Consider the following 27861-nt stretch of genomic DNA (forward strand, 5'->3'; position numbering starts at 1 on the left):
TTTGTGTCTCTTCTTTCAGATTATCCTCAGAAGCAGTTCTGTGAGTGAGAAAAGTTTGCCCTCTCTACAGATTGGGACATTGAGGCATGCCCAGTTACACTCGTGTTCAAAGCTGCACAGCTAGGAGACTGAACAGGGTTCAGAATCAAAGGAATGTTTGATTTGCTGAGAGACAAAGACTCAGGGCAAAGCTCCTCCCTTACAAGGAAACGAAACCAACAGCAGCCCAGACTCAGGGAACACCTCCTCCCTTCCAATGAAATGAAACTAACAGCCTCCTGGACCCAGGCAGCAGAAGAGATAGAAGCTAAAAGGTTTTCCCCTCCAGCTCTGCCCTCTCTGGCTCTCCTGTCCCAGCATCATGATGGAGCTCAGTGATACCCCGGCCAAGTATCTAGACAAGTTCATCGAAGACCACCTCCTGCCAGACGAGGATTTCTACACACAGGTCAATGAAGCCATCCACATCATCTGCAGTTTCCTGAAGGAGAGATGTTTCCAAGGGGCCTCCCACCCTGTTCGGGTGTCCAAAGTTGTGAAGGTGAGTCCAGAACTGCCTGGCTGGGGAGAAGGGGGCTGAATGAGCAAGTGTTTCCACAGAGACAGAGAGCAAAAGGTTGAGGTCTCTGGGGCTGGTGGTTTCTGATTTATCCATGCCAAAACTATAACCACAGCTTGTGAAAATAGCTTTTGGGGTGAGGGCCTCCATCTGTAAGTTTTTAACAAATGCCCAGGTCAAGTTTATAAACCACCTATGTCACGTCCACCACAGAGATAGGCAAACTGAAGCCCAGCTGTATCAACAATCCGCTAATCATTGACCAAGCTGGGAACTCACCATTCCTGCAGATTCATGAGCTGGTTAAGAGTGTAAGTTTTGAAAGCAGATAGCACCTGCTGCTGTGAAATCTTGGGCGAGTCACTTAACCTCTCTGTGCCTCAGTTTCATCACCCATAATTCCCAGTACTTTGCAGGGCTTGCAGATCAAGTAAAATAAGCCATGGGCCAGTTTACAGTATTAATTATATAAGGTCGTAAAGAACAGGGAGTAAAGAAAACAGACTGAATTGCATCTCTGCCACCTACTAGCTGTGTGATTGGGCTGATACATAATCTCTCTCAGCATCTGTTTCTCCATCTGGAAAATGGGAACAGATAATAATAGTAGCTAAATCATAGAGTTCTTGTGAGCATTCTAGGAGTTAAGACTGGTAATGCCTTCAGAACAGTGGCTAGTACTCAAAATGTTAGTGATTGTTCTCAGCATTTTATTTAGGGAGGCTCTTCTCAATGATAAATATCAGTTCTCATTCTCATCACCTTTTTCAGGGTGGCTCCTCAGGCAAAGGCACGACCCTCAGGGGCCGATCAGATGCTGACCTCGTCGTCTTCCTCACCAATCTTAATAATTTTGAGGAACAACTTCAGCGCCGAGGAGAATTCATCGAGGAAATTAGGACACAGCTGGAAGCCTGTCAAAAGGAGGAAACATTTGAAGTGGAGTTTGAGGTCCAGAAATGGGAGAATCCCCGTGCTCTCAGCTTCAAGCTTAGATCCCGTGAGCTCCAGGAGTGGGTGGAGTTTGATGTCCTGCCCGCTTTTGATGCCCTGGGTGAGCACTCTCAGCCACAAGGTGTTTCAGCCTTTGTCCTATGTCAGGGCTTCTTCTGCTCTCTTTTCATGTTTCTGAGCAGAAATCTCTCTCACTTTGAGAGTCTTATTAAACAGGGCATCCCTTCAAGTGGGGAGGAGATCCTAGCATCTCTTCTGGGGCAAGAATGTTTAGGGTCATACTGAGCCACTGCAGTGACATTAACAACAAATTGGTACAATTTGGGAGCAATATGTTTTTATAGAACACCTGCCAAGCTTACTAGTTTTACTCTTGGCAAAGTGTGTGAATCTTCGCTTTCTAAAAATGAGGCAGCGTATATCTGGTGTAAACACAGTGTGTTAATTTCATCTTTTATCCAAAGCATAAGGAAATATCAAATTTATCTGAGGGTTGGAATCTGTAGACAATCTGCAGGAACATTGGGACAGGAAGCAGTACATCTCTGAGGCTCATTTCCACTGAGTACCTTCCATGTGCAAGGCACTGTTCTATGGCCATAAATGAGACAGACAGGGAACTTCTCTCCTGGAGCCTGACAATAATAATTTAAATACCATAAATGAAAGGATAACTTGTTGCGACAAAAACTAAATATGGTGATTCAAAAGAGAATGATGGGGCTTAGAGGGAGTTTTTAGACAGGGCAACAAGGGAGGTGACTGCTGACCCGAGGCCCAAGGGATGAGAGGAAGCCAAACCTGGGAAGATCTGGGGGCTCCAGGAAGAGGAAACAGCAAGTGCAAAGGCCCTGAGACAGGAATGAGCTTGGCATATTTGAAGAAGTGAAATAACCGGGGGAGTAAGTAGCAAAGGGATCAAGGCAAGAGGTGAGACGGCAGAGGTGGCAGGAGATAGGTCACACCAAACCTCCTGGGCCACTGCGAGGACTTTGGATTTTATTCGGATGTCCTGGGAAGCAAGAAGTGGAAGGATCAGGTTTTAAAAGGCCTCTGTGGGTGCTGGGTAGAGAATGGGCTGTGGAGGATCCAGGAAGGAGGCTGCTGCCATCTCTGCTGTGTCCAGGTGAGAGATGATGCTGGCTTGGATGGGGTGATGGCAGTGGAGATGGGAGTGGCGAGGACTGGGGATGGCCCTCAGGCCTCCTGGCTCTGGGCCTGCTGACCTTTCCACTGCACCCCATGGTTAGTGAGCTTGTCTCTTCAGAGGGATTGAAAGAAACTCAGAGAAAAGCTGACATCTTCACATTATGGATTAATTCCCAACAGGTCAGGTGATCAAAGGCTACAGGCCTGACCCTCAAGTCTACGTCCAGCTTATCCAAGAGTGCGAGTCCCTGGGGAAAGAGGGCGAGTTCTCCCCCTGCTTCACGGAGCTGCAGCGAGCCTTCCTGAGGGACCGTCCAACCAAGCTGAAGAGCCTCATCCGCCTTGTGAAGCACTGGTACCAAACGGTATGGCATGTCCCATCCAGACAGAGAGCGGAGGAGGAGGAGGAGGGAGAGAAGGAAGAGAGTGAGGACAAGAGGAGGAGGGAGGGGTGGAATAGAGGGAGGGAAGGAGGAGGGGGAGGTGTGGGGAGGAAGCAAGGATGAGGCATCGGGAGGGGGAAGAAGGAAGGGGAGGGGAGGGGAGAGGAGTCGGGAGGGAAGGGAAATCACAACTCCATCCTTCCTGTTACTCTGGACAAAACCAAGGGTCATCCTTGACTTCTCCACACACACCCCCATCCAACCTGTCAGCAAATGATGTTGGTCCTGTATTAAAATATATTTATAATTCATCCATCGTCATCTCCTGTGCCACTCTCACCCTGGTCCAGGTCATCTTGAGAAGCTCATAGGATCTGCCCTCAACCTCTCTGAGCCCCAGTGTCTGCCCCCTCACCACCACCCCCAGGCTATGCTTTCCTCTTCATTAATCCTCCAGGAGGGAAACTCTACCCCAGCCTCAGGGCCTTTGCATGTGCTTATTTGTTTGTTTATTGTCTATCTCCCCACTAAAAATGTACAGGAACAGAAGGATTTATGTTTGAATCCCTGCTGTATCCCAGGGACCTAGAACAGTGCCTGGTGTGTAATAGGAGCTCAAAAAATAATTGTTAGATGAATTAATGAGTGCTACGTCCCCACGCCATCACCACACACACACACACACACACACGCGCGCACACACACACACACACACTTCTGTTCACTTCCTAGGTGTCTGGCTTTGGACAAGTGAATTAACATCTCTGTGGTTCCTGTTTTCTCATTTGCAAAGAGTAACATGGCACAGCAATAGTAAATCACATACCGTGATATCTGGCATATAGTCGGTCCTAATAAATGTCCTTTCTCTGAGCTGCCACAGGAAAACACATCATAAAAGCTAACATGGATTGTGCACTAAGCTTATGCCAGATTCATCATATTTAAAATTTTGTGGATGTGATATTCATTTCTGTTTACTTTCAGATGTCCCATATCTTATTCAAGCATCGTGGTGATTCTGTGACCTGGTTAAGGGTATTATTATTAAACCCCTTTTACAGAAAGAGAAACTAAGTGTCAGAAGACACTTTCAGCTAATAAACAGCAGAACAAAAACAAAAACAGCATTTGGGTCTTCATACTGAAGAGTTTACTTAACATGTAATAAGCATTCTATATATATTTAGATGAATAAATTGAGTTAAAGAAAGTAATTAAGGATAAACTTCCTACTTTAAAAACATTTGCTGGACATCTCAATTTGCTTTGCAAGAATTTTGATCATGGCACTTGAGCGTTTTAGAACTTACAAAAGTGGTTCTTGACAAGTGCAGCACTGCCCCCCAAGACATACTGAAGCTTCATAAAGGCATTTTTGTGATGTGGGATAAAGATGCTGCTGATAATAAGTGGAAAGAAGCCAGGAATACTAGTTGTTTTACAATGAGCAAGACAGTCCTACTCAACAAAGAATTGTCTCTTTATTTCCTTTTTTCTCCTTTAATTCCTCCCTCTCTCCCTCGCTTCCTTCCTTCCTTCCTTCCTTCCCTTCTTTCTTTTTCTCTCTTCTCTCTTCTAGAATAATAGAGGAATCGTACAATACTTTAACTCCTCTAGCCCCATCATCACCACCTTTAACTTACATCCAACTTTTGTTGTATATTTTAAGTCTCTCAATATTGTCAAGTGCCCCAAAGCATTAGTATTGTTTTACAGAGCCAATGATCATTGAATCTACCCGCGTGTTTACTGCTTTCTTCACTATCGATTCTATCCTACCTCTCTCACCTTCCATCTGGGATTGTTCTTCTTCTTCCTGAAATATGCCCTTTAAGATTTCTTTTGGTGATCTTCTGATAGTAAATATGTCAGTTTTTGTTTGTCTGCAAATGTCTTGATTTTCCCTTCATTGCTGTCAGGTATTTTTGCTGGATTGGTATGCATTTCAGTACATTGGATATATCATTCCATCTTCCAGTGTTGCTAGTGAGAAATCAGTTGTCAGTGTCACTGTGGTGCCTTTGTAGGTAATCTATCTTATTTCTCTGGCTGCATTTATATGTTTCACTTTTACTTTGATTTTGTTTGGTTTCAAGCTGATGTGTCTTAATGATGATCCCTTTTTATTGGTTCTGCTTGGGGTTCATGGGGTCCTTCACTGGGATTCCTGAATCTGTGGATATCCTTCATCAGTTTTGGAAACTCTCAGCCATTCTCCTAAAATATTATCATTCTCCCTTTCTCTTCTTGCCTCTTAGAACTCCCATAAAATGTATGTTAGACCTCCTTGTTCTCTCTTCCAAATTTCTATCCCCTGTTCTACATTTTCCATCTTTTTCTCTCTCCATGCTTTATTCTGAATAGTTTCTTCTAATTTACCTTCCAATCACTAATTTTTCCTTTAACTGTGTCTATGCTACTGAGCTATTAGTTACATTTTTGTCCTTTTTGTTCTAGGATTTCTATTTCATTCTTTTTTAAGTCTGCCATGTTACTTTTTCTGGCTTCTAGGTACCTACTATTTCAAATGCTTATATATTTGAACATAATGTTCCTAGTTATTTTAAAGCCTGTGTTTAAATCTTCAATATTTAAAGTTTTGTAGATTTATTACTATTTTCTTTTTTGTTTTTGTTAGTCATCACTCTGAGTGTCTTGTTTCTTTGTGTGCCTGGATACTTATGTGATGGTCATTGTACATGAAAGTTATCTGTGAAAGAGTTGGAGACTTTGGATTAAATATCTTCCTCCAGAAAAAAAAAAAAAGTTTGCTTCTTTAAGCTCTTAGGAACACTACAAGTCCTTCCTCTCAGTTAATTTTCATAGTATCCTTCTGAGGAAGGTGCAATTATTACCATTCACTTGGCAAATGAGAAAAAATAAGGCTCCAAGAGTCTACGTTGTCTGCTCAGAATCAGATAATGGTGGAGCCAGGATTCAAACCCACATCAGTCAGAATCCAGAGCGCAAGCCTTTAACCAGTTTACTGGTTTACTGATAAACTTTTTCGTAAAGGGCAAGTTAGCAAATAGTTTAGACTTTATAAGTCACACGGTCTCTGTCACAAGTACTCAACAATGCCTTTGTAGCATGAATGCCACCATAAACTACACATAAATGAATAGGTGCGGATTCGCTCTCAGAAAACTTTATACACAAAAACAAGTGGCAGGCTGAATTTGGTCCATGAGAAATGTGCTTTACACGAAAGCTAGAGAAACCCACTTTTCTGATTGTTTTTCCTCTACTCAGTGTAAGGAGAAGCTTGGGAAGCCGCTGCCCCCACAGTATGCCCTGGAGCTTCTGACAGTCTATGCTTGGGAGCAAGGAAGCATGGAAACAAGATTCAACACAGCTCAGGGATTTCAGACCGTCTTAGAATTAGTCCTGAAGCATCAGAAGCTTTGCATCTACTGGAAAAAGTATTACAACTTTGAAAACCCTATTATTGGACAACACCTGAGAAAGCAACTTGCAAAACGCAGGTACTCTATCCCCACATGGCTTAGCTCCCCACATAAATGAACCCCTGATTACAGCTGTGGCAGATTGGAAATGTAGGAAGTGGGAGAGTTCCACATTTATTGATCATCTTCTGGTACTAATCATTCTGCTGGGCACTTTACTACTACCATCTAATTTTTTTAAGCATTAAAAATATATATTTATATATTTATTTTTGGCTGCTTTGGGTCTTCGTTGCTGCGTGCAGGCTTTCTCTAGCTGCATCGGGCAAGGGCTACTCTTCACTGAAGTGCACAGGCTTCTCTTGTTGCAGAGAACAGGCTCTAGAGCGCAGGCTCAGTAGTTGTGGCACACGGGCTTAGTTGCTCCGCAGCATGTGGGATCTTCCCGGACCAGGGATTGAACCCATGTCCCCTGAATTGGCAGGTGGATTCTTCACCACTGCGCCACCAGGGAAGCCTTTCCATCTAATTTTAAAAACAATGTGCAAGCAACTCTGTGAGGCAGGCACTATGCTACCTGCTTTACAGATGACTAAACCAAGATTCTGAAAGGTAAAGAGCTTGTCCAAACCTTAACAAAAAATGAGTGAAACAGCTGAAATTTCAACTAAAATAACAACAGCTGCAGCAACAATAATAAATGCTCCCAGGAACTAAGAGCTTGCTATAAGACTAACACACTCTAATAGCATTGTAAAAATTATGATTATTGTAACTGCCATGTATTGACCCCTTATTATGTCCCAATTACTGTGCTGAGCATTTCACATGCTTGTCTAGATCCTCATACAACATCCTTTGAGGTAGGGATGTTCAATTCTTCCCATTTCACAGATGAGGATACTGAGGATTAGAGAGGTCAAAAGACCTGCCCAAGGTCACACCCCTAATAAAGGGCAGAGGTAAGATTCAAACAGAAGTCTATGAAAGCCCAAATGCAAGGCTCCTCCCTCTGTTCACTGTGCTCCATAGGGCAGGGCACCCAGGACACACCCCAGGGAGCAGTGCCCTGCTGGACCCCTCCTGCCTGTGCCAGGCTGGTACTTTTCTCTTCCAGAAGCATCTAGATCCCCCAGACATAGCCCAGCTTCTCACCTATTCTCTCTCTAAATATTGCTCTTCAGGCCTGTGATTCTGGACCCGGCTGACCCTACAGGAAACGTTGCTGGTGGAGACCCATGTCGCTGGCAGCAGCTGGCACAAGAGGCTAGAGCCTGGCTGAGTTACCCATGCTTAAAGAAATCGGACGGGTCTCCAGTAGGCTCCTGGGATGTGTCGGTGAGACCTTCTGCTTCTTCCCTGCCGTCCTTCCCCCACCCCTCCACACAGCATGGGGCATGTAGATAGAGACCATTCTTTCCTAAGAAATTGCCTCTTGCTAGAGGTCACTCACATTCATATAGTGTCAGGCTGTGCTCTCTATTTTACAATCATTTTGGCCCCATACAGAGAGCTCCTGGACTTCTCACATCCCTCACCCAGAGTTCATTCTTTAATTAATGCCTCCTTGTCTGGAAGTAACTTTTTTAACAGCTCCAGTTGGCTCATTCCACTAAGAAGAAAAATAAACAATAACAACCACCACTTAGTAAATACCTGCTTTGGGCTCAGGTTCTGTTCTAAGCCCCTTAAATTTCATTATTTCATTAAATCCTCACAACACCCCATGAGATATGTTTTCTACTCCCATCTTGCAGATGAGAAAAGGAGGCTCAGAGAGGTGAAGTCACCTGCTCAAGGCCACTCAGCTAGGGAGTGGTAGAGCTGGGATCCTAACTCGGTAGACTCTAACGCCAGTGTTTATTCCACTGAGCTAAACATCCTGCCTTGTATCCCCTCCCCCCTCAATATCATGTGACAAATGAGCGACTCAGAGCAGCTGAGGACGTGGGCATGTCACCCAGCTAAGTAGATGCTGAGGGTCTGATCTTCCCACTCCAAGAGTAGAGATCTTTCTCATGCCGGGGTGGGGAGGGTTGATGATGTCATAGATGGGTTTCCTAGGAAACAGACTCTGGGATGAAGTTTATGTGCAGGATGTTTCAGGGGAGGACCATTGGATCCAACACCTGTGTAAAGGAGGGGAATTAAGCAGGTACCAGCACAGGGAGAGGTGCAGCTGGGGAGCCCTGGAGCTTCAACGGCCTTCAGAGTTGTCCTGCAGAAGGCTGAGGTGGCAGGTCTTCTTTACCCTAACATGGATCGGCCACTGAATGGACAACTCAGGAGGGGGTGTGTCCTTCCTCGAAGGGAATCCAGGTGGCACATCACAGTGTCCACCTGTCCACCATAAATGTTCACTGAGACCCAGTGCCAAGGTGGGAGGCCCAGCTCTCCAGTGTGACCATGTGCTTCACCCTTTCAGCCCCAAGACCATAGTGACCTGACGTACGAGGCCTGTGGTTTTAGACAGAGCTATAGAACCTCTCCGAGACTCACATTCCAGGGAGGAGCCCCTCCGCAGGTGGAAGAGAACTGGACATGTGCCATCCTCTGAACGCCAGAAGCTCTTAAAGGCAAGGTCTCCGGGGCCATCTGGGCCAGACCTCTCATTTCTAGGGGCGGGGCGGGGGGCCTCAATCCCGAGAGGGCCATGAGTTGGTGTCAGACCTGGGTCCAGAATCCAGGTCTCCTGACCCCCATCCTTCCCGCCATTCTGTGCTCTCTCTTCTTTTACAGATAGCCTTTTCCCACAGCTCCCTCCCCACCAGAGCCTGTTCTCCGACAGTATCCTCTGAGAGGCAGCAGGAGAGACTCAGACAAAAGAGAGGAGTCCCAGTCTTCACGCTCTTCTCTGTACCTGGTGGGAGAGCTGTAGTCCAATTTATTGTCAATAACAACAAAAATAGTAGCAAATGCCATTTGTTGGGTGTTAATTAACCGCAAGGCACAGAGCCAAGAAGTATATCTGCATATTATATGTGTGTGTATGTGTGTGTGCGTATTCATTGATTCAACTTAAAATATTAATTGAGCACCTGCTATGTGCCAAGCATCGTTCTGGGCACTGGAACATAGCAATGAGCAAAGCAGACAAAAACCCCTGCCTCATGGAGCTGACATTTTGTGGAATATTCTACTGTTGGATAGACTAGGATCCTTCCAAGTTTCAATTACAGGTAATCCTGAGACAAACATCTTTGGTTCACCCTTTGTCCACATCTCTGATTATTTATCCAGGAAAAGTTTTAGAACTGCCCTGTGTTAATACAGTAATCACTATTGAGCACTTGAAATGTAGCTGGACCCAATCGAGATGTGCTAATCTTTATACTTTTTTGAATTTTCAGATTTTATTAATTTTTGGCCATAAGTTTGTACTGTTTGTATGACCACAAGAAATAATAAAGCAATGTTTCTTGCACAAAAAAATTTAATAAGTATTTCTCTCAGCTGAGCTCTGATAGTTTGTGCAAAGCCAGCCGGCCCAGGTTATAGAAAAGTCTGGGGCACTGGTATTGGGAGCTGTTGGTTCAAGTCCAAATTCATGAGATTTGGAAACAGAGGAGCACCTGTGTAAGGGATGACGGAAATGCTGGAATGAAAATTGGAGCACCGGAGTCATAAATTTTTGATTCCCCGGAGAGAAAGCCCCATTATGGGCAGTTCCTTCTGGGGAAACAGAAACCAGCAGATCTAATGTTTAACCAAAGGAGATAAGGGTGGAGTCCCTCCCTGCACCCCCATTTGAGGAACCACCTTGCTGTAGCCCATAGCAGCTGCACCATTTACATCCCCTTCAGCAATAAATGGGGGGTTCAGTCTCTCCACATCTTTGCCAACACTTTGTAATTCATGATCATTTTGATTATCACCATCCTAGTTGGTGTAAAAGAGTTATATACTCTCAAAATAATCGGGCCTGCTAAGCAAGGTCAAGACCCTACCTGGGAAAGAATGGGACCCTGACACATAGACTGCGGACATAAGAATGGAAGCCCCTGAAAATCTTGAATCCCCAGACTCCTCTGAACCTGGGGTTCAGAAATGTCCCATCTACCCCTTCTGTTAAAAGCTAGCACCTCCCCCCTTGCAAGGAGACTCTGCAGAGGTCTCTCTTCCATAAGACCCCGCAGGACCGGCACCCACTTGCCCTCCTGCCCACTAGGACTGAGTAGGGTTGAGTCCCAAAATAGCCCAGCCGGGGGCGCGCTGGGCCTGCTGAGGGAGGGATGGACCTATATCCCAAACAGCCAGAAGACCCGGTCAGCATGTAGCAGCAAAAGTCAGGTGGGTGTGTGTGGAAGTGACCCCGAGGGCACTTGATCAAGGGGCTACAGTGTCAGGTCAGATGCAGAAGAGTTTATTGACTTGGAAGTCCCCTCCTGGAATTCAGGACTTCACACCCTGGCAAGGACCCCAGGAGACCGTGCAGAGTTGCTGTTAGCCAGGCTCTTAGAATGGAAAAAGTGAGAGCCTCTGCCGGGTGAGAACAAAAATGCTGATATTCCCATGGGAGATGGTGGAAGATGGGATTCAAAGGTCAGGGAAGTGGATATGCTTGGGTGGATGTGCTATATAAGTCCAGAAAAGCCACCAAATTATCTCCTGTGGAAAAGCAGAGAATACAACGTTACCAAGGCCATAAAGAATACGCCAGTGAGAGGACTCAGCATCACTAAGAAGCTCGGGTGGCCTCCTCCATAGAAGATGCTGTCACAGGCCTCCTAACAGCACTGGGGATGGTAGAACCCCGAAATCATAGCGGCCATGAGACAACACTTACCCATGACGTGGACACACTTCTCTTCATGAGTGGTAGGGTGGAGGGGCAGTCAGGATAGCCTGACCCACAGAGAATTAAGGAGCTGGTCATAAAATATGGTGTCCCTGGGGCCAAACTAAATGGGCCACAAACGAGGGACGCTCAATCTGCCCCATCAAACTACTTCAAGGATGGACCGTTAGAACACTGAGAGATTCCCCCAATAAAAAGTCACCATCCCTTTCCCAGTGGCTTCCCAGGAGACCCATCTCTGACACATGACATCTAAATGTAACATGATCCTAGATTTGGGGGAGGGGGGGTTGCTATAAAGAACAACATTGGAATAACTGGTAAAAATTGAATATAAGAATATATCCATTGTATATGCTATAAGAGATGATAGCATTGTATCAAAGGTACAATTCTGAATGGGGTTGTGTTTATGTAACAAGATACCCATATTCTTAGGGGATACATATGGAAGTATTTAAGAGTAAAGGGGACTGGGTGATTCTGATGTGTCCATGAAGGTTCATCACTTGTAACAAGTGTCCCACTCTCCCACTCTGCTGGGGGATATTGGTAGTGGGCAAGGCTGTGTGGCTGGGGGAGGGGGAGGAGGCGGGGGGGGGTGCAGTATACAGGAAATCTCTTGGCTTCTGCCCAGTTATCTGCAACATGCACTCAAATGGCTCAGTAATAATGATACTGATACATAGAGAATGAGGAGCAAATGTGACTTTCAGGATGAAGGATATGAGAGAGTTCTTTGTGTTTCAAAAGATTTCAAAATAAAATATTTTAAAAATAAAAATAAAGCATAGACTTTGGAAAACGGGTAGTTAGAACCTAGTCAGACAACTTACAAGCTGTGTGACCTTGGGCAAATTTTTTCAACTCTCTGAGCCTCTATGTTCTTATCTAGAAAAGAAGGCTTATGACCTCTGCCCACCCAGCCTACCTCTAGGTATTACAGCAGAAGTCAGATAAAGGCAGGGAAGGGCCCTTAATGCGCAGGTGTGATAAGCAACTTTCTCCAGAGAAACTGAACAGTGAAAATGAACACATAAAGGGAAACCTCATTTTAAGTGGAGTCAGGAGACCAGAAGGGGGCGCTCTCACACACCTCAAGTACCACCGTAATTCAGTCATAGGAAAGACAGTCTTTCAACAGACCCCAACAAGAAGCATCGACAGGAAAAAACTGCCAATGACAGGCCTGGACAGGAAAGATGTACATTGCACCTCTTGGAGGAAACCGACTACCCCAGCAACTAAGCCAGTCACCTGTCATCAGCCTGAATTCTTGCTTTTCTCCAATGGACTCTCATTCAAAACAACCCCTCCCAACTTCCTCCTTTTTCTCTATAAAGTAATGTTCCTCTTCTTTGTTTGTTGGACTTGCCTATGGCTTTTGCTATAGCCTGCTTGTCCCAAATTGAAATTCTCTGCTGTTCCCGAATAAAGCCATTTTACTGGTAAAATAACTGGCTGTTTTACTTTTGAGGTTAACAGAACTATAGGTTTTATAGATCTAGATTTAGAGAAAGATTTGTTTTAAGGAATCGGCTTGTGCCATTGCAGGGGCCAGCAAGTCCAATTTCTGCCGGGTAGGCTGGCCGGCTGGAAACCCAGGGAAGCATCTGCTGGTAGAGTTCCCTCTTCCTTGGGGGAGATCAGGCCTTTTTCTTTTTTCTTTTTTTTTTAATTGATATTTTTGGCTGCATTGGGTCCTTGTTGCTGCTCGCAGTCTTTCTCTAGTTGCGGCGAGCAGGGGCTATTCTTCGTTGTGGTGCACGGGGTTCTCATTGTGGTGGCTTCTCTTGTTGCGGAACACAGGCTCTAGGCGCACAGGCTCAGTAGTTGCAGCATGCAGGCTCAGTAGTTGCAGCACGCAGGCTCTAGAGCGCAGGCTCAGTAGTGTGGCGCATGGGCTTAGTTGCTCCGCAGCATGTGGGATCTTCTCGGACCAGGGCTCGAACCCATGTCCCCTGTATTGGCAGGCGGATTCTTAACCACTGTGCCACCAAGGAAGTCCCCAGGCTTTTTTCTATTCATGTCTTCACCTGATTGGATGAGGCCCACCCTCATTATAGAGAGTAATCTGCTTTCCTTGAAGTTTACTGATTTAAATGTTGATCTCATCTCAAAAATACCTTCAGAAAAAGATCTAGAAGACTGTTTGACCAAATATCTGAATACCATGGTCCTAGCCAAGTTGATACAAAATTAATCATCACAACAGAGAAGGGGGTCTGCTTCTGTCCCACCTTGGAGATGTTTGCCTTCTGTGTTACAGAGGAAGCCAGTGGGAGCTGCCTGGGAGTTTCATTTTCATGGTCCTGGACACAAGAGTTGCACGTCTGTCTCCCCTCTGGCCTGTGTGCTCCTGGGCCTGTTTTCCTTCCTTGCTGGGTGGGGTAAGTGCCCGATGAAACCTGGCAGGTGTCCATGTGTGTGCTGAGGAACTGGGCACACAGACACAGACCTCTTGGGACCTGTGTTTGCTCGGTGGCAGAACTAAAACCCAAGTGGCTGAGCCCTTGCCTTGCTGTGTGTCCCTGAACAAGTCAGCGCCCTCTCTGGGTCTCTTTCTCCTCGCTGTTCTCATTAACTCTGAGTTCCCAGGCCATTGGGAACAGGGAGAAGGGGAAAGAGCCTCAAAAGATGACCTCTGAGAAAATAATCTAAAAAAACTATATATAGATATAACTGAATCACTTTGCTGTATATCTGAAGCTAACACAATATTGTAAATCAGCTATACTTCAATTAAAAAAAAAGAAAAACAAAAAAAGAAAGAAAAAAAAAGAAAAAAGATGACCGTTGGCCCCCTATGAAGTTATTTGCTTAACAAACACTTTACAGCTCTAGCCATGTGCCAGGTCCTGTTCTAAGCACTTTGCAAGTCTTTAATCCTTGCATTAAGCCTGTGAGACAGGTACCATTATTATCCCCATTTTATAGAGGGGGAAATCAAGGCACAAAAAGGACTGGCAATGTGCTCAAGGACACAGATGTCGCATGTATCAAGCCCTCATAGTCCAGCTCCAGAGGCTGCATTTTTTTTTTTTTTTTTTTTTTTTTTTTCAGTACGCGGGCCTCTCACTGTCGTGGCCTCTCCCGTTGCGGAGCACAGGCTCCGGACGCGCAGGCTCAGCGGCCATTGCTCACGGGCCCAGCCGCTCCGCGGCATGTGGGATCTTCCCGGACCGGGGCACGAACCCGTGTCCCCTGCATCGGCAGGCGGACTCTCAACCACTGCGCCACCAGGGAAGCCCTGGAGGCTGCATTTTTAACCGTCAGTATTCCTTGAGAGCAGCTGAAAGGCTGATCTTCACAGCTTGGGGGAGGGCAAAACCCTGGATTGAGGCAGCCGGCTTGGGAAGTTTCTGTGAGTTTCCTTTTCCCCAGACATGAGTTTCGGTTTCAGTCTCCGGGCATAGGAGTTCCTCATTCTCTTCTGCCTCCAGCTCTGCCATTAGCTGTCATCTCAGCAGCCAGCCAGAGCAATGGGAAACTGGGAGTCCCATCTCTACGAACGGCCTGCCCAGAAACTGGGTGAGTTTACCCAGGACAACCTGAGGCCCTTTGAAGACTGTCAGAAACAGATCGACCAGACCGTGGACACCATCTGTGCAGTCCTGCAGGAAGCTGAGCAGCTCCCCCTGGTGACCGGCGTGGCCAAAGTGAGTAGAAGGCTGGGGTCAGGGCTTCTGGGACCCAGAAGGCAGAGCGACTTGGTGCTGAGCACCTACCGTGTGCCGGGCCCTTGGCACACAAGAGACCATCTTGTCTAGCCCCACACTCAAGTGAGATGGTGGAATATGGTGTAGAGTTTAAGAGTACAGGTTGGGGAGCCGGTTCTACCCCTTACTACTATGTGACGCAGGGCAGGTTGTTTAACCTCTCTGTGCCTCGGTATCTGAATTTGTAAAATGGGAGAGAAATGATACTCATTGCAAAGCGTTATGAGGCTTAAGCCCATAATGTTCTTGCACAGGGCTTGGTACAAAGTTAGTGCAGTCAATTAGCTGTGGTTACTTTTATTGTTTTTATTCTCCCCATTTTACAGAGGAGTAAACTGAGTCTACAAGACTTCAGTAAAACTACCCAAGGATGCTCTGTGTCTTCTCAACAGCAAGGGGTGGGGAGCTGTCATCAGTTAGAAATATTTGGTGCTATGGGCACAAACCCCAGGGTTGAGCCTGAAGATTCTGGACCTTTGGGGAAGAAAGGGTGCTGGGACGGGGCCAGGACCCTAGGGTGGGGAGGGGCTTATGGATGCCCACCACAAACCCCATGCTCTCCGGCACCGAAATCCCACTTCTCTGTAGTCACAGTGCTTTCTGGCCTCTGCCCTCACACACACCCACTAGCCCTAGCAGTAAAGATACCTGGACACTTGGTGTCTCCTACCTTGGCCCAGATGAGGAAACTGAAGCGTGGAGAAGTTATTTAATAGTTGGCATCTGACCTGGGATTTTAAGCCCAGGTGATCTGTTTGGGAGCGTGCACCCTTAACCACTATACCATCCTACCTCTCAATATCGTTAACTTTTTTCTAATTAAAATATTAATCATACATACAAAAAGTGCACTGATCTAAGTGTACAGCCTGATGGATTGCCACAAACAACATACATGTGTAACCTACACCCAGATCAAGAAATAAAATATCCCACCCCCGACCCAAGAGCCCCTGAACCCCCCATCCAGTCGCTACCCCCAGCCCCAGGCAACCACTCTCCTGACTTCTGACAGCATAGCATAGATTAGTTTTGCCTATTTTTAAACTTTGTATAGAGTGACCAACCATCCCAGTTTGCCCGGGACTGAAGGGTTTTCTGGGACATGGGCCTCTTGGTGCTAAAACTGAGCATGTCCAGGGTAAGCCAGACAGGTTGGTCACCCTGTATAAAAGAAATCATGCACTGTGTGTGGGTTTTTTTGACCCATCTGTTGACGAAATTTATGTTGTTGTGTGCAGCTGTTGTTTATCATTTCATTGCTGTCATGTGTTCCCTGTATGAATACACCACATTTGTCCATTCTACTGCTGATGGCCATTCGAGTTGCCTCCAGTTTGGGGCTCGTAGGAAAAGGGCTGCTATGAGGCTTCCCTGGTGGCGCAGTGGTTGAGAATCCGCCTGCCAATGCAGGGGACATGGGTTCAAGCCCTGGTCCGGGAAGCTCCCACATGCCGTGGAGCAACTAAGCCCGTGTGCCACAACGACTGAGCCTGCGCTCTAGAGCCCGTGAGCCACAACTACTGAGCCCTCGTGCCACAGCTACTGAAGCCCACGTGCCTAGAGCATGTGCTGCACAATGAGAGAAGCTACCACAATGAGAAACTGGTGCACCACAACGAAGAGTAGCCCCCGTTCGCCGCAACTAGAGAAAGCCCCCACGTGCAGCAACAAAGACCCAACACAGCCAAAAATAATAAATAAATAATACAATAAATAAATTTATTTTTTTTTAAAGTGCTGCTATGGGTATCCTGATTCAGTTCTTTGGGTGGACAAATGAACATCTGCCACTCCGCTTTTAGACTATGTTGACATCTGGGGCTTTTGCTTGAGGTGAGAAATATTTCTGCCTGTCGGGGTGCCCTGCGACCCCAAAGGGTTCAGAGTCTTCTCTGTTGCTGGCAGAGTGGCTCCTATGGCCGGAGAACGGTCTTGAGGGGCAACTCCGATGGTACCCTCGTCATCTTCATCGGTGGCCTTGAAAAATTCCAGGATCAGAAAAAAAACCAACATGACTTCCTCAGCAAAATCTGGGCACAGTTGAAACGCTGTGAGCTCACGATGAAGCTGGCAGCCAAGATGGAGATCCAGAGCATCAGTGGCAAGCTCACCATCCAGCTGTCCACAGAACAGCAGAGCATCACTTTCGAGATGCTGCCCGCCTTCAACGCTCTGGGTGAGCCCCCCTGTGTGTGTGTGGGGCTGTGGAGGTTCAGGTCTGGAGGGGCTTGTCAAGAGAGCAAAGCCAGAAAAAGGGGTGGTAGATAGCCTGGCATCTGAATAAATACCCCTGGTGCTTTCCAAAATGAGGGACCGTAGACTTTCCCTCCTTCCTCTCTTTCCCTCTCTCTCTTTCTCTCTCTCTCTTCCTTCCTTTCTTTCTTCCTTTCCTTTCTTTCTTTCTTTCTTTCCTTTCTTTCTTTTCTCACTGTGTGGCATGCAGGATCTTAGTTCCCCTACCAGGGATGGAACCTGCACCCCCCGCAGTGGAAGTGCAGAGTCTTAACCACTGGACCACCAGGAAAGTCCCGAGAGACCATTGACTTTCAAAAGAGGAGATTCCTCCTACCCTGAGCTTACTCTCTTCTGTAGAATTTCTCCCTTATCTCCTAGTTGACTTTGGAGGAAATGTTCTAGACCCTGGAGTAGAGCATCTCAAACTGTGACACGCACACAAAGCACCTGAGAAACTTGTTAAAATGCAGGTTCTGATTCAGGAAACTGGGGTCCAGGATTCTATATTTCTAACCAGTGCCATGATATTGCTGCTCTTCTGTGGACTACACTGGAGGATTTAGACTAGAATAATTGCTGGTTAGAGATAGAGGATGGGGCAAACATCTGGGAAAAGTTCAGCTGGAGCAGGTATTTGGAATGTGCCTCTAATCAGGTCAACATCAAGGCAAAGATCTTCCATGGGCAACTGTTTGGATGGATGGATGGATGGTTGACTGGATAGATGGATGGATGGTTGATTGAATGGGTGAGACTAAGCATAGTTACAGCTTAGTCTCAAGCATAGGTACATATATTATCACAAACTTAAATACCAGAGCTGGAATTCAACCCCTCATTAAACAAGTGAGGGGCTTCCCTGGTGGCACAGTGGTTGAGAGTCCGCCTGCCGATGCAGGGGACACGGGTTCGTGCCCCGGTCCGGGAAGATCCCACATGCCGCGGAGCGGCTGGGCCCGTGAGCCATGGCCGCTGAGCCTGCACGTCCGGAGCCTGTGCTCCGCAACGGGAGAGGTCACAACAGTGAGAGGCCCACGTACCGCAAAAAACAAACAAACAAACAAAAAACAAGTGAGGAAGCAGAACGAAATGAATGTGTCCAGGGCCACACAGCCAGTTACTGACAGAACTAGAATAAAAGCCCAGGTCTTTTAAGCCCCAGGCCCAGTGCCTTCAAGGTGGACACACACACACACACACACACACACACACACACACACACACCCTGACGACTTACATTCACAGAAAGGTGACCTAGTGCAGAGAAAAATGCACCAGTTTGCAAGGTAGGCAGCCTTGAATTCTCATCCTGGTCTTACTACTAACCCACTTCTGCCAACTGTAAGATCAAGGCTAGAAACAGCTAACTTGCAGGATCTTTAGGATGATAAGGGTTGAGTATACGTGCCTGACTCAAAGGAAGGCTGGAGTCAAGGTGAAGAGACAGAGTGTGACTCAGAATTCCTAGGAAATCCTATGTTCTGTCCTCTGGTTCAGAGCACAGTGGCTGGAGATTAGGCCAGAGCGCCCTCTGCTGGCTGCACTCCATCTCGCAAAGAACGATGTGAGAACGAGAAATCAGCTCTTCCTCACATGTAGTACCGAGAAGCTGCCACCAGATAGCGGCAGAGCTACACATTCCAAACAGATAACCTTTCCTAGACGGAAACAATAATGGTCGCTTTCTGAGAAAAGTAAACTACTGAGAAATTTTTAAATTACTTTCTGTACTAAATATTAGCCTAACTACATTTTATTATCTAGCAGGACAAGCCACCCCTCACCTTTTATGCAAATGCACCAGTCCTCTTACAGATGAAGCAATGAACGTGTGCTACCAAACCACATCCAGCCGCCTTTGTGGGCTCACCCAGGCCAGGTTCCATGAAAACCAAAAGTTCTGCTTCTGTTTCACACCAGGCTTAAGTGAGAAGCCCAGCCTCTGCACCTACCGAGAGCTCAAAAGATCCTTGGATATGGTGAAAGCCAGCCCCGGTGAGTTCTCGATCTGCTTCACTGAACTCCAGGAGAAGTTTTTTAGCAACCATCCCAGCAAGCTGAAGGATTTGATCCTCTTGGTAAAGTACTGGTGTCAAAAGGTAAACGTCAAATTGCATGTTTATTGCTATTATCCGTTTCCCTTTTACTGAGATAACTCACGTTCGGTAAAGTACAACAATGTTAGGAATACAGCTCAGGGATTTCCTGGTGGTCCCATGGTTAAGATGCTGTCCTCGCAGTGCAGGGGGTGCTGGTTCCAAACCTGGTGGGAGAACGAAGATCCCACATGCCGTGTGGGCAAAGAAAAAGAAAAGAATACAGCTCAATGTGTTTTTATAGCCTTTCAGGCAACACCCAGATCAAAATAGGGCACATTTCCCGCACTCCAGCGGGATGCACACTCCCAGTCCATGCTTCCCCCAAACAAACCACTATGCTAGCATCTGGTACCACAAATTAGTTTTGCTTGTTTTTAAACTTGACGTCAATGGAATCATACTGCATGTACTTCGTGTTTGCCATCTTCTGCTCAATATTATGCCTGAGAGATTTGTCTGTGTTGTTGCAGGGAGTAGTGGTTCTTCATTGTTTTGCACTATTCCATTGCATTAATACACTGTACATGGATGCATTCTACTGCTGAGGGACATGTGGGTCATTCCCAAATTGGGGCTGTTATGAATTAGGTTACAGTGGATATTCCCCTACATGTCTTTTTGTGAATTTAAGCAGTCATTCCTCTTGGGTAAATATGCAGGAGTGAGACTGCTGTGCTATAAGGTATACTTTATATATATGTGTGTGTGTGTGTGTGTGTGTATATAGATATATACATATATACACACACACATATACCTTATATATATACACACATTACATATATACATTATATATACCTTATCTGTGTATATATACATATATGAATATATATGTATATGTGTATACATATACACATGCATATATGAATAAATTTGTGGAATATATACATATATATATATAACTTTAGTAAATACACCCAAATAGTTTTTCCAAACGGTTGTACCAAATCCCACTCCTGTCCGCAGTGTATGACAATTTCAGGTGCTCCACATTCTTATCAACACTTGTTGTCAGTCCATCGAATTTTAGCCATGTATCATTTCAATCATTGACAGGGGACATTGACTTCCTATAGACTTCTAGTTTCATTTTTTTTTTTTTTTTGCAGTACGCGGGCCTCTCACTGCTGTGGCCTCGCCCGTTGCGGAGCACAGGCTCCGGACGCGCAGGCTCAGTGGCCATGGCTCACGGGCCCAGCCGCTCCGCGGCATGTGGGATCTTCCCGGACCGGGGCACGAACCCGTGTCCCCTGCATCCGCAGGTGGACTCTCAACCACTGCACCACCAGGGAAGCCTTGACTTCTAGTTTCTTGATTTCAGACCCCTGGCATGGGCGGAACTGGGTTCCAAATTATCTGCTACACTTTTCTCCTTCCACAGTGCCAGGAAAAGCTGAAGGATTCATCCCTGCTGCCCCTGTATGCGCTGGAGCTGCTTACGGTCTATGCCTGGGAACAGGGGTGTGGAGCAGAAGACTTTGACATAACTGAGGCATCAGGACTGTTCTGGAGCTTATCAGGAAGCAGGAGCAGCTATGTGTCTACTGGACAGTCAACTACAACTTTGAGGATAAGACCGTCCGCAACATCCTGCTGGGCCACCTCCGATCCCCGAGGTACCAAGCTTCCCACGGCCCTCTCTCCTTACCTCTTTAGGTACATGCCAGGCTGTACCCCCTTAGAATGAGGGTGCATCCCTGTCTTTCCCAGCCAAGCATGCACCAAAAGAATGCCAGCAGCAGTGGGTAGGGAGGCAAAGAGAGGTCTGTCTGAAAGAGGGACGCTTCGATGCTTTTCACATTCTAAACCATTGTCACATTTTGTCCCAAAGCAAACACTTCCCCTCATAGAAGGAAGGGGCAAAGAGAGGAGGGGTCAGCAGAAAGAGGAGACCGTTTTATTAGGTTATGAATGGAACATGCCTGTAAAGCGGAGAACACTAGACACAGAGAACACCAGGACCAGAGAGGCTAGACATCTTAGACAGAGCACTTCAGCAATTGGGAGGAACTGCAGGAGGTAAAAATCCAGGTTTCCAGATGCCCAGTCCAGGCCTCTTTCCCCCAAGATGATTTCTTCTCCCAACTGATTTTTTTTAATCAAATTCATAGGCCAGTAATCTTGGATCCAACTGACCCAACCAGTAATGTGAGTGAAGATAACACCTGCTGGCAGCTGCTAAAACAAGAAGCTCAAACCGGGTTATCTTCTCTCAGGCTGAACGAGTCACCTGGACTGTCCTGGAATGTTCTGGTGAGAGGGCTTTCCAATATAGCGCGTGTCCTGCTGCAGGCAGGGCCCTCCCGATACTCAGACTGCAGTCTTATCCAAGATCACCGTGAGTTGGTTTCCCAGAGATGCCATGACAAAGCACCATGCACTGGTGGCTTAAAGCAACAGAAATTTACTCTTTCACAGTTTGGGGGGCTAGGAATCCAGGATCAAGATGTGGACAGGGCCATGCTCCCTCTGAAGGCTCTAGGGAAAAGTCCTTCCTCACGTCTTCCAGCTTCTGGTGGCCGTTCGCGGTCCGTGGCTTGTGGCAGCAACACTCCGATCTCTGCCTCTGTTGTCACATGGCCTTCTCTTGTGTGTCTTCACAATGTCCTCCCTCCAGGCATGTCTGTCTCTGTGTCTCTCTCCTCTTCTTATAAGGACACCAGCCGTACTGGATTAGGGACCACAGTAATGACCTCGTCTTAACTTGATTACCTGTTTGCAAAGACCCTTTTTCCATATAAGGTCACATTCATAGGGTCTAGAGGTTGGGACTTCAACATATCTTTTAGGGGGACACAATTCAGTCTATAACACACCATTAGGGACCTCCCCTTCCATTAAAATGATAGTAATGTGCAAAATTGAAGAAAGAGAAAAGGCGGGCACCTGCAGATGAGAGACTTCAATTAGTTTCTGCAAGAGAGAAAGCAGGTGAGAAGGTGGTGACAGATGAAATGGAGCAGAGCCCAAGAGACGTGGGTGGCAGTCACCCTTGCGGATGCTGGGACAACCTCTGAGCTCTACTGAAGCAGGCGTTGGGGGCGAGAGCGAGAAGTGAGGCTGCAAATGGGAGAACTAATGAAGGGCCAGATGCATTGGGTTTTCCCCTCCCATCCCCCAAAGGAGAAGCACATCTATCAACACAAATTTGATTATATCTGCAAAGTCCCATTTTCCATACAGGGTAACATAGTCGTAGAGCAGGACGTGGACTTTGGGCGGTGGGGGTGGATATCACTATTCTCCCTCCCACTAGCAAGAAGTAGGCTGCCTCTGCAGACTGAGGCCTGACCAGAGCATGCAGAACAGGGAAGAAAAGATGCTCAGGTGAGGTGTCATGACCTGTGGTCCATGGAGCGCATCCCATCTGATGTTTTCTACTGAAGAGGAGAGAACTTCACTTTTATGCAGATGTCAGACCCCATTTAGACATCAGAATATGGTTTCCTTCCAAAAGTGACCACAGGTACAGAGAGTGAGCAGGTCCCACCCTCCACGGTCCCATTGGATTAGAGAACAGGTAACTGTCCCTTCAGACTGAACACACAGCCCCTCTGACTCCAGGACGGCCCTTCTCTTCAACACACTTAGACGGAACAGCATCCCCTGGTGTGGAGGGTTGAATAGTGTCCCGCAAAATTCATGTCCACCCAGATCCTCAGAATGTGACCTTCTTTGGAAGTAGGGTCTTTGCAGGTATTACCAGTTAAGAGGTCATCCTGGATCAGTGTGGACCCTGAATCCAATGACTGGTGCCCTTATAAGGAGACACACAGGGACACAGACACAGAAGGGAGAAAGCCACGTGACAAGAGAGGCAGGGGTCAGAGTGATGCAGCCACAAGCCAGGGAAGGCCGTGGACTTCCAGAAGCTGGAAGACACAGGAAGGATTTCCCCTAGAGCCTTGGAGGGAGCACGGCCCTGCCTACACTTCGACTGCAGACGTCTAGAAACGTGATTTGTTACGGCCGTTCAGGGAAACCAATCCACCGGGGCACAGGGTGTTTAACAGAGGCTGATAGAACCTTGAAAAAGGAATAATGTGATCATCAGAAGTCAAAAATACCTGTAATAAATGGGAAAATAAGGAAGGAACAGAGCAGTACGAGAAGCCAAGAGGTGCCGGCCATTTGTGGACGGTCCCAGAACAGAAAGTGGAAACTAGACAGTAATTTGGAGCCAGGTCTTCACAGACCTGTTGGGAGAAGGATCCAGATCCCTTCTAGAGGGTAAGAAGAGCAACTAGGAGAGGTTCTGTTTCTGGGGGATCTTGGGTACCACCCGAAACTCTCAGGTATGCTCTTGGGATATGTCAATGCAAGAACTCAGGATGACAAAGGTACCAGCAGGAGAGTTGAGAGCAGGAGGGAGAGATGGGGGAGCAGAGCAGGCAGGGGAGGAAGCGGGGGTGGGGGACAGGCGGCTGGCAGGGGGCGTCTCACAGCGGGCTCCTTCCACAGCCTGTGCCGCTCTACATGACCCCAGGCCATCTTCTGGACAAGTTCATCAAGGACCTTCTCCAGCCCAACAGGACTTTCCTAGATCAGATCAAGAAAGCTGTTGACATCATCTGTAAGTTTCTTAAGGAAAATTGCTTTCGACATTCAACTACAAAGTGTCAGAAGATTGTCAAGGTGAGCAATGGCCTTTCTCTTTGTTATTGGCGGGGACGAAGCCGTTCCTGTAACTCTGCAATGCTCCTGACCACTGGAAGTGTGAGGACAAAGTGTGAGGGAGGGAAGCAGGGGAGATGGGCAGCTAGGACCCTGGTTTTTAGTGGAGGGTGCTGATGCACTGCTTACGCCATTCGCAATAGACTTTTGGGGGGTGCACATTGTGCGGCTTGCGGCATCCTAGTTCCCCGACCAGGGACTGAGCCCGGCCCACGGCAGTGAAAGTGCCGAGTTCTAATCACAGTAGACTTCTGATTCTGTGTTAACCTCCGCGAGCTGCTGGCAACGCTTGCCGGTGCTTGGCTTGTGGTGCCTCACTCCAATCTCTGCCTCCCTCTCCCCGTCCCCTTCTCCTCTGGGTCTTTCTTCTCTTCCCTTCTAAGAACACTTGTCATTGGATTTAGGGCCCGCAGATCCCTAACTTCATTACATCTATAAAGACCCTTTTTCCAGATAACATCACATTCACACATGTTGCCAGCAGACATCTCTTTTGGGGGGGCCACCATTCAAAGCACAGCAGATTCTAAGCTCCATGTGTATTAAAACAAAAAGTGACAGTCTTCCTAGTTTCAATTCATCCCATCAACTGAGCTAGAGATTCAGCAGATGGGGCCATTCTTGTCCAAGACTCCAAGGTCATGCGCTGACACACTTGCCTCCGTCTGTTGGCCACCAACCAGATAACTGTGTGTCCAGGGTCACAAGAAGGGAGGGGGAAAAGTGCTGACCTGTGAGCAAGAACATTTGCCGTGATGCAAAGAAACAGATCTGTGTGCATGCTGCCCTGGGACGGGTCTGGGGACCAGTACCGACGTCCCACGCGCCATGAGTAAAATGTCTCACGAGGTTAATTTGAGGGAAAACAAGACTGGCTGTGTTCATGGTCTGTGAACCATTGTTGAAGCATTCATTTTGTCCTCTGCTTCCCCAGCCTCTCATTAACATGATAGTAAATAAATAAGAAACGTTAATGACACAGCAAAGAAGAAAATAGGAAGAGAGCCTTTGGCCGATAAGAAGTTGCTTTCTATCTTCCTGAAGTTGGTTGCAAGAGTTGTCTGCTGAGGTGATGGGGGAGGTGCCACCTGGAGGATGCAGGGAGGGGGCTGTGGCCCGGGAGACCAGCTGCATGAATGAAGTGGCATGGACCAGGGATGAATGGAGCACCTGTGTACAGGAAGCTCCACTCCCCTCGCCTCCTAGGCCATGTAGCCAGGCATTCACTACCCATGGGTAAAATAAACATTGCTTTTGCAGAAATCAAATGAGCTTTCTGGGGAAAACCAGGAAAACATGCATGAGGGTTGATGCTCAGAGCAAATCCCACCAAGTTGTGGCATTGAGAGAGCTCCCTGCGAAGCTGGCTTCTCCCCGACTCACCCTCAAAGAAGCCCATCAGCTAAGGAGCTGTGCCTTCAGGGAGAACTTCACAAAACAGACAGAATGAACCTGTGTGCCTGCCTAAGCTGCCTCGTGCGGAGCCTGGCAAGCCAGGGCCAGCGAGCTAAGAGTGGTTTTACTTTTTTTTTTGCGGTACGTGGGCCTCTCACTGTTGTGGCCTCTCCTGTTGCAGAGCACAGGCTCCGGACACGCAGGCTCAGCGGCCATGGCTCACGGGCCCAGCCGCTCCGCGGCATGTGGGATCTTCCCGGACCGGGGCACGAACCCGTGTCCCCTGCATCGGCAGGCGGACTCTCAACCACTGCGCCACCAGGGAAGCCCCGGTTTTACATTTTTACATAGTTGAAGAAGAAGAAGGAGAAGAAGGGAGAGGAGGAAGAGGAAGGGGAAAAGGAGGAGGATGGGGGGGAGAAAAGTGAGGAGCGGGAAGTAGAAGCTTATGTGGCAGAGACACACGTAGCCCACAAAGCCTAAAATATGTATCAGCTAATGCTTTACGGAAAGTTTGCCAACCCCTGCATCTAAATGATGAGTATTCATCCAATGGTCCCCAGATTGCAGGAAGGAAGAGATGATGTCAGGCTTGCCTTAGTTTGATTTATTTCAGGTCACAGAAATTCAAATAAAGCTACATACTCTTTTTTGTCTGTTTGTCCAGAGTATACTGTAAATGGACATCTTGAGGACTGTATTTCATAAGATCAAGTATGCAAAGGGATCTATATAGTGTCTAACAGAGCACATTCAGCTGATATTAATACAGTGCCTTGTGTTTAAAATTTGCTCATTGCGTATTGATCCATTCGAATTTTGTTTTATCTAGGGGGAAAATTTTAGATTTTCACTATTGAGGATTTTTTTTCTCACTATGGTCTCTTTTTAAAATTTATTTATGTTTATTGAAGTACAGTTGCTATACAATATTATATAAATTACAGGTGTATGGTATAGTGATTCACAATTTTTAAAGGTTATACTCCATTTATAGTTATTATAAAATATTGGCTATATACCCCATGTTGTACAATATAACCTTGTAGCTTATTTTACTGCTAATAGTGTATACCTCTTACGTCCCCACCCCTGTAGTGCCCCTCCTCACTTCCCTCTCCCCACTGTAACCACTAGTTTGTTCTCCACGTCTGTGAGGCTGTAAAGCTACGTTAGTCCTTACCAGAAACCTTTAGGAAGTTGACTTGAGAAGCGGGTCATTTATAACTAGCCCATCCATTGTTTGTGGGCAAATTCACACATCAAATGGCATGAGATGAGCCACCTTTGGAACCAGATGATTCTATTTGTTTGGAAAATGAAACACTCTGCTTCGGAATCAGCCCTAACTGGAGACTCGAACGTGGCACCGCTCCCGGCAACCTCATTAATTAGCCCAACGGGCGCCAGCCCATGGGGGTGAGGGCTCAGGCTCTAGAAAATGCTGTATCTCCAGTTGCCTTTGCTTCCCTGGGGCGGTGGGGGGGGGGGAGGTCAACCGCCAAAGGCACGGCTCTGAAGAGCGGCTCCGATGCCGACCTTGTTGTGTTCGCGGACCCGCTGAAAAGCTACACCTCCCAGAAAAACGAGAGATGCAACATCATCAAGGAAATCCATAAGCAACCGGAAGCCTGTCAGCGGGAGAAGGATTTTGAAGTGAAGTTTGAGATTTCAAAATGGAAGGCTCCCCGGGTGCTGAGCTTAACTCTGAAATCTGTTGACTTTGATGTGCGGCCTGCATTTAATGCCCTAGGTAAGACTCCTAAGATTTGAGCTTCTGGAGGAGGAAGAGGGATTCTGGTGTGATGGGGGGAGGTGGGGGAGCGGGAAGTCACGTGACTTACTGATCGGACCTGGTCCAGTGCCCCAACAGGTGGCATTCATAATGACAGCAATACCTTACACCTGTATACATTTTCATTCTCGTTTATTTTATCCCTACGACGGCCAGAACCCACATCTTATACTCCCATGGTGTCATTCACAACATCTATCAAAGAATGGGGTACACGGGAATTCAGTACACAGTTATAGATAAAATGCCTCAAGTAGTAGGGAAGGAAATGAAAAAACAGACTGTGGGAGAAATTCTGAGGCAAAGACAGGAAATCTGGGTGTTCGCCTTCCATCTTAGGCAAAAACTCCTTTAGAAATTTAATTCGTGAGTGACAGATACACAATGGTGTATTAAAAGAAACCAAGGAAGGGCTTCGCTGGTGGCGCAGTGGTTGAGAGTCCGTCTGCCGATGCAGGGGACACGGGTTTGGTGCCCCGGTCTGGGAAGATCCGACATGCCGCGCAGCGGCTGGGCCCGTGAGCCGTGGCCGCTGAGCCTGCGCGTCCAGAACCTGTCCTCCGCAACGGGAGAGGCCACAACAGTGAGAGGCCCGCGTACCGCAAAAAAAAAAAAAAAACAAAACAAAAAAACAAGGCTATTTTAGGCATTTTCCAAATCAAAATCAAGAAGACTCTGGTACCTTCCC

At 47.0% G+C, this 27861-nt stretch overlaps 1 protein-coding gene across 1 annotated transcript in view; it reads left to right on the forward strand.

Moving 5' to 3' along the window:
* LOC307197296 (2'-5'-oligoadenylate synthase 2-like) overlaps nucleotides 1-27861 on the forward strand; it is a 31831-nt gene continuing 3970 nt past the window's right edge. The window contains 15 exon segments of the mRNA XM_079943058.1: nucleotides 1-541; nucleotides 1331-1613; nucleotides 2843-3027; nucleotides 6301-6533; nucleotides 7640-7793; nucleotides 8881-8998; nucleotides 9244-9311; nucleotides 14709-14912; nucleotides 16881-17151; nucleotides 19131-19309; nucleotides 20691-20796; nucleotides 20799-20925; nucleotides 21421-21562; nucleotides 23771-24093; nucleotides 26872-27131. Of these exon segments, the coding sequence (XP_079799184.1) occupies nucleotides 362-541; nucleotides 1331-1613; nucleotides 2843-3027; nucleotides 6301-6533; nucleotides 7640-7793; nucleotides 8881-8998; nucleotides 9244-9311; nucleotides 14709-14912; nucleotides 16881-17151; nucleotides 19131-19309; nucleotides 20691-20796; nucleotides 20799-20925; nucleotides 21421-21562; nucleotides 23771-24093; nucleotides 26872-27131 (2833 nt within the window). The 5' untranslated portion in view covers nucleotides 1-361.

The sequence above is a fragment of the Stenella coeruleoalba genome (assembly GCF_951394435.1).
Source record: "Stenella coeruleoalba genome assembly, chromosome: 14".
Classification (NCBI taxonomy): domain Eukaryota; kingdom Metazoa; phylum Chordata; class Mammalia; order Artiodactyla; family Delphinidae; genus Stenella; species Stenella coeruleoalba.